The 7597-nt window shown below is 40.8% G+C and overlaps 1 protein-coding gene across 1 annotated transcript in view; it reads right to left on the reverse strand.

The window, feature by feature from the left end:
* Window positions 1-1815: 1815 nt before the first annotated feature.
* The window catches only part of LOC103731729 (EGF-like and EMI domain-containing protein 1), a 616338-nt gene continuing 610556 nt past the window's right edge, over window positions 1816-7597 (reverse strand). Inside the window, 3 exon segments of the mRNA XM_029562083.1 lie at window positions 1816-1994; window positions 2957-3091; window positions 5739-5867. Coding sequence (XP_029417943.1) covers window positions 1816-1994; window positions 2957-3091; window positions 5739-5867 — 443 coding nt within the window.

The following is a 7597-nucleotide window of genomic DNA, read 5'->3' on the forward strand; positions in this document are numbered from 1 at the left end:
GCTGTTGATTACCCGCCCCCCAGGTAAAAGTGCCACTACTCCACCAACACAGATAGTTTGATGTTCCAGTCATTATGGTTATTAGGCTTTACAGTTGGTTTGGACCATTGGTTGATTTTCTCTTTTAGAAGCTTACACGATATTCTCTGATACTATGAGAGCTGGTCTTCGGGGAGGACCTCCCAGGTCAATTCCAGCTCCATTGCTCTAAGCCTTATGTCTGAAATATGTCCTTTCTTCAGCAACAGGGTCTTACCTTCAAATTCTGGAGAGCAGTCAAGGGCTGTGGCAATAAGCCTGTGTTATTTTTGGAGTCTTTTGGACTACTGTAATCAACAACTCGAAGGGAGGTTTCTCCTGTCTGGTACTGTTCCTTGTTATATAGCCTTCAGGTGTACATATGCACTGATGTTAAGATATTGAATGTTTTTTTTCGGGGGGGGAGTTAATACATTTCCTTCTGGCTTTTTATAACATCTAAGCTGCTCTCCCCATTCTTCGGGCTCGCTCTTTCCCTTTACTGCTGTGTTTACTTTCCTTTTTCTGGCTCCTGCTGTTACACCAGGAGTTATACTCATACGTAAGGGATTGGTGCTAAGATCCACAAATGAAGGAGAACATACACTGCTTGTTTTACTGAGTCTGTTAAAATGAGGCTCAGAGAGGTAAAGTGACTTATTCTATGTCACAAAGCTATAAATAGCAAGGTTGAAATTTTATCCAACATCTCTTAGCTTCTGAAACTGATGTTCCCATCACTACACCTAAATTTATTATCTTAGGCCATTGGGAACCTTTAAAATTACTTATCCCTGCTTTTGGAGAGTCACTGGGTTCATCTGATTTAGGAATATTTAATAAAATTCTTTATTATGAAGGCAAAAAAGTTTTTATAGATTTACTAAGATGGACGTAAGAGGCGCAATGGGTCACAGGGTCCTGTGTATTCAGAAATTTGCCTGAAGCTGGGGTTAAAACACTGCAGGATACAAACTAATCAATAGAAACCAGAGGCACTGGATGCTTTTAAAATTTTTCCTATTTCACAAGTTAGTGGAAGAAAGCAGCTCTTCTGTTCTTAGAAGCCATTTCTGATAAGCTAAATAAGGCTCCGTGTTGATTGTGGAGAGCACTGTTCGTTAGTGCCATTGAAACAGTTTGGAGTCCTTAATTATCTATTCATGTGCAATTCAGACACAGGTCTGGAGTTAAGATTTTTGAGGATGTGTCTGGCTCTGGGAGCACTTGGGCTACTTCAGTGTTTGAAAAAGGAAAAAGAAAAACAACAGGCCTGATTTTCATCTTGCAAACTCTTAAAGAGCTCTTTTTGCCTTGATTTCAACTGCCAATCATGGCCAGCCCATTCACAGGCTCCAGTCTGATTCATGATTTCATTTTGTGGTTAGACAAAAATATCAGAATTGGACAAAATTATCTGATTGAAAAATAATATGTTTTCCAGAGATTATGGTGACCTCTCCATTTTGCTAATTTACATATGCTTCCAACTCATTTTCTTTCACAGTGGGGATCTCAGAAGCATTTTCCAATAAAATATATTCAGCAGCTGCTTTAAGGAAATGCTATCAGAATAAATTAAATTTGCCCAGGTGTGTGTACATGGTATTATATCCTTGTGTGTTGACTGCCAGAACATGGCTTCTCCAGTGGGGAAATGAAGAAAAGGACAACTCTAGGCTTAAATATCAGTTGCAGTATATTGAGAGGGTAGAGTGAGACCCACTTTGTCTCATATTAAGTAAAGTCATTTGATATTGTGCTTCTGTTTTCCCAAGTTCCTTTCCCCATTGCCAGCTACCCAAATAGCCCACTTTCGTCTATGGCCATAGTACAGCCTGAAATGACCACACTTCTCCTTTCATTCAGCTCCAGAAAGGCCATGAAGCATCTCTGAAAATGGCAATGCGAAGATTCAAGGAGCACACAAGAGATCCAAAGACGATTTTCAGTGCTACTGTCTCTGTAAGGAAGAGCTGTGTTTGGCATTAAAGACAAAAAAAAATCTGTGGCAATTTCTTCCTGAATATAGTTAGAACTTAATGAAAAACATATAATAGCATAAGAAAGAGTAAAAGCAATAAAAACAAACCACACACATTTATGTGATTAAAAAAATTATGGAGTGATGTCTAAAACAAAATTTCAGGTAACCCTTCCACATGAACCCTGATTTGAGCAAGAAAGAATGGGCAATAAATATTAGGCTGAACAGTAATTAGTGCCTGTGGTGTGTTAGAAGATAAACATGATAGGGAAAAAAGAGGTTGAGGTTTCAATTTTGAGAAAGGTGAGACTCAAAACATTCAGCAATAAAATGACAGGAGACTGAAGACATTAAGAAGTACTCACTGAGTCCAGAAGCCAGAGACAGCATTACTGAGGAGCTGGAATACCATTTCCCAAATTCTGCATGCAACTTTGCACATATGTGCAAGTGTTACTGTTGGGACCACAGCTTTCTGATTATAAGTTTATCTAAAACTTATGTACCATTTGATAAATGACAATACCGATACCCATATTTAAATTCTCCATGGTTAAGGAATTGTGAGTGAATTTATTTGGATGAATGATTTTAAATACAAAGAGAACCAGTCTTTCATCCTAGAAATGAACAAGAGTTTGGTTGATGACTTCAGCTCAAAGATATGGCTGTGCAGCTTTAATCTTTAATGTTTTAAATAAGGTTTTCTGTCTTGTGATCTTTCTTCTCTTGCTCAGGCTAGTCAGGAGACTGCTAAGAGCAGAAGCTGAGAAGACAAGGTTATATAATCTTATTGCCCTGTGTCTTAGTTTCCTCACCTGCAATAGGAATTCAGAAAGCACATCTACCTCCTCAGAACACAGGTGGACTAACTAATTAATGATTGCACGATGTCAAACAAAAACTGATCATAATTAGTAGAGAAGAGCAAAACCCATCATCAGATCGTACCTTCCTGGCATCTGTTGCCTTGGTAACCAGATTTGCAGGTGCAACTACCATTTTTGGCACTGCATTCCAGGGTGTTCTCTTCCACACACTGACATTCCAAAGAACAGCCAGCTCCATAGGTCCCCTTGGGACAACCTGGAAGCAGATTGAGGCAAACTGGTCACCTGAACACCATGTTTTGTTTATTTGAAATCATGAGTGCATAGGCATGACATTCTGTGGGGCCTGATTCTTAGGAAAATAAGGGAACCATCCTGCCTGCCAAAAAAGAAGTGAGAAAACAAATGTCTTTCAAATCAGGCAATTCATTTGCTTTTTGGCAACTGGACATGAACAGTGAAGCCTGTATTATAAAAGGCTTCTGTGCTTCTGTGAGAGAAATTGCTTCTCAATGTGCTCCGTTGGTTCCTGGACTTAATATTCTCCAAGGACTGTTTTGGCTGCCAGGCCCCTCGTCACCCTGCAGCAGGCTGGAGATGATGGACAAGCAGTTACGTGAAGGCTTGTCATTGTCCTCAGTCCCCCTCGTTAGATGGTAATCAGAAATAATTTTACATCCCACAGATAACATAAAGTTTGCATCATGACAGCAACATTATCTTGACCACTTCTTTGGCAAGTGATGCTTGCCCTGTCTTCATTATGTTCCCCAGTTTTAGAGTTCAGAGACGCAGGATTGAGTTTCAGAGATGGCACAGTCAGGACTGAAATTCTAATTTTAAAACTTCCTGCCCTGTTTAGGACAGTATACCCCATAGTTCACTCATTCTCTGTGTCTCTCTGCCTTTCTGTCTGTCTCTTTCATTCTCTCTGTCTCTGTCTTTCTGATGAGTCACTAGAGAAGTTCAATTTCCTTTCCAAACATATCTCTGACGATTATTTTTCTTTCCCATTATAGATGTTCAAGGGACTCCTCAAATGAAACATCCTTTAAGGTGCCCTCTGGGCACAAAGTAATTGTTTGGTGTGTGTTGACAGGCTTTGTTGTGGAGTGCTGTGTGCTGATAATGCAGGGACTCGTGGGGCTTCCCTGGTGGATGGGAAGCAACATTATAGAGATCATTCAATGTAGTGGTTGTGATAGCTCAAGTAGAATCCTAGTCGTGGTTGCCAGGGACAGTGCAGGATTATGTTTGAAGCAACACAGAGCCATTGGCAGTGCCCTGTGCACTCTAAAAGCTGTCCCAGTTTTGATAAGAAACCACCATCTTTTTCATGACTTTCAAATTTGACAGACTACATCAGAGTCTCCATGCCCCAGGGCATGCCAGACTATTTTCTGCCTTGTTCTAAGGCTTTTCTTGTTCATTCCAGAATGCTTGCTAGGATTCGTTTTCATGCATTACTCTTCCTGGACCTGCCTGTCGAATCGTTGCTCTGGAGACACAAAGGAATGCTTAAATGTGACAGTGATGACCATAATGCAGATCCTGGGACTGGGGACAGTGGAGGGAGGTCAGATGGGAGGAGAAAGAGTAGAGATGAATGAATCTCGGCGGGCTAGGGAGCCCAGAGGGAAATGTGATGCTCCTGAAACCCCATGAGAAATGCACATACAGTGTCTAAACATTAGTGCATATGTATACCTGGGAACTACTTCGCAAGGAACACAGTGCCAGACAGAAGAGAGCTCCCTTTGAGTGGTTGGTGAGAATGGGCCAGGAGACTCCCAAAATACAACAGGCTATTGCCAAAGCTCCTGGTTATCTCCCAGAACTAGAAGATAAGACCCTACTGCTGAAGACAGGAAATATTTTGGATACAGCCTTGGAGCAATGGAACAGAAACTGACCTGGAAGCCTTGTATCTGAAGGCCTTGTACAAGGCCTGAAGACTTGTATCTATATTATCATAGTACTAGATGATAATATGCAAATTGCTAAGGGAGAAAAATCAATCAATGGTCTAACCCAGTCCTAAAGCCTAATAACCATAACAACCACCATGGCAGACTACCTTTAATGGTGCAGTAGTTGGCACTGCTATCTGGAGGGGTAATCAACAGCTATCTAGTTGTACTTAAAGCCCCCTGAATGGGAGTGAATTCATGGGTGGCACTGTAAACTCAGCCAAATACACATGTTGAGATTCTAATACCTTAAGACAATGTTATTTGGAGGCAGGACCTTTGGACTATTGTTAGGTCGGGAGGGTAAGGCTCTCATGTTTGAGATTAGTGCCTTCATAAAAGAAGTCTCAGCACTTATTTGCTTGTCCCACCAGAGGAGAACGCAGTGTCAGACACTGTATGAAGCAGAACTGTATGAAAGCTGGCTATCATGTGGCATTATACTCATGGAACTCTGGGGGTTATTCAGATTCTAGAATTAAATTTCTTATTTATATGCCACTTGTTAGACTATATTCTATTGTACTAGGCTAACTAAGACACTGGTGTTCATCAGGAGCCACTTTCAGAGGGGTTAACCCTTCAATAGCCAGAGGAGGGTTGCACACAGCTTCCTGATGGGAGGGTGACCACTCTGATGTGTCACTGAGAGAAGCTGAGAGCTGCTTCTGGGTTTACAGCGTTAGTTATTTTTGGTACTCATGTTTTCTCTATTCTTTTGGAAAATGTGCACAATGGTCGGAATGTAAAACGAAGGGCTGTTCTGAAATTTTAAGGAGCAATATTGTTTTGTGCTCAAACCCAGAGACATGTTCTAGGTCCCTGACACTTAACTCTTATAAATAAAGCTAAGGAAAGTCTTTTTTTAATGTGGAATTTAGTAATTTTTTCATCAAAATTTAGATTCCATAATTTAAAAAGTCAAGGACTTACTGAGATGACAGAATCTTCCATAGCGCCCTGGGTCACACAGGCAGATGCCATATTCCTTGTGACAATGATCATTGTTGGAACAGTAGCACTTCCTCTTGCAGTTCTTCCCAAAGAATCCTTTGGGGCAGCCTGCAGGGTGTGAGGGCAAGCAGAGCAAATATTAGCTCAGGTGCAGAACTCGCTACTACTGCAGCTTTACAAAACAGCAATCTCAAGACTACACCCCAACTGGAAGAGTTATTTGCAGTCGATGGCTGATGAGGGACAGGGAGCCAATTTCCTTAGAGAATCGGCTGATACTAGGTCACGTGTGTCCCAGTGAATGGCCACACATTCATGTGTGTATGGGTAGCACTAAATGGACTCAGGAGATCATTGATAACAATAAATAAAGAAGGATGAAGAGGGCAAAGGAGAGGCATGGTGTTGAGAGACTTTAATTCTAATGGTCTAGGGGAAGATGCAGGTGGATCTCTCTGAGATGGGGGCCAATCTGGTCTGCTTAGTGAGTTCCAGGTCCATTAGGACTACTAGGGAGACCCTGTTTCCAAAAAATTAAAATAGAACATATGAAGCTTTGAAGTTGTAAGAGACAGGGTGGGGAGGCACTAAGAGGAGTTAAAGGGAGATAGTCATAGATGAATATGATCAACATATATTCTATAAATGTGTAATACTCTCCAAGAATAAAAATTATTAAGAAAAAGAAGCTTCCAAAGGCAAGAGTTGGGGAGCTGTGTCAGTTGATGAGGTCATTGTGGTTCAATCATGAGGACTTGAGTTCAGTGACCAGTACCCACATACAATAGCTAGTGGAGCAGAGACAGATCACAGATGGTAACTGGTCAAGCAGCTTAGCCCAACTGTGAGTACCAGGTAAAAGTGAGAGATTCACACATCAGCAACTCTTACCAGAGAAGCTTCTTGTAGAGGCTAGCAATTAATAGAGACCCGAAACTGGCCAATGTGCAAATGAGAGACTTCTGAGTTCTCAGCCCTAAATGGGCCACCTTTACCACATCCTTTCTTCTCAAGGCACAGAGATCATTGTGGAAGATGCAGTGGTAAGATTGAAAGAGCCAGAGTACTGGATGGCTACAAGGAAACAGTGTTTTCCAGGCAGCAGGACTACTAGACATATGAACTCATAACAAATGTGACAGCATGTGTAAGGCTTATACAAGCACAAGCCAGACAAAACCCCAGCAAAGAGAGAAGGCCCAACAGTAGTCAAGAAGATATTGGCAACTGATAACTGCTGGGAGAAAGTTCATTTTCTTAAAGGGTGTGACCCTGGGTAGCTTAGGCTTCAGGGAATGGATTCACACGTAAGAACATTTGGGAACAAATTAGACCTCCTAGGCCTTAAACCAATAATAGTAATAGAGACCATGTAGATGGGTGGGGTAGGAGGTAGGATGGAGATGGCAAGGACGTGTGAATATGATCAAAATACACTGTATAAAATTTTAACATATATATTCTTATATACATTCTATATATATTTCTATATCTATCTATCATCTATCTATTTATCTACCTGTCTATCTATCTATCTATCATCTATCTATCTATCTATCTATCTATCTATCTATCTATCTATCTATCTGTCATCTATCTATCTATCTTATTAATCAGCTTATTTTGAAGTAACAACAGCTGGATCTCACCTGAGAGGCTGACAACCTGGTGTTTGCTCTTCTTTGAGGCTGGATCATCATCATCTCTCATCTATCTGTATATCTATCATCTATCTCTCTATATCTATCTATCTATCATCTATCTATCTATCAATCATCTATCAATCTATCCTATCTATCTATCTATCTATCTATCTATCTATCATCTATCTATCTATC

This window comes from Nannospalax galili, unplaced genomic scaffold, assembly GCF_000622305.1.
Source record: "Nannospalax galili isolate Female #2095 unplaced genomic scaffold, S.galili_v1.0 scaffold33, whole genome shotgun sequence".
Lineage (NCBI taxonomy): Eukaryota > Metazoa > Chordata > Mammalia > Rodentia > Spalacidae > Nannospalax > Nannospalax galili.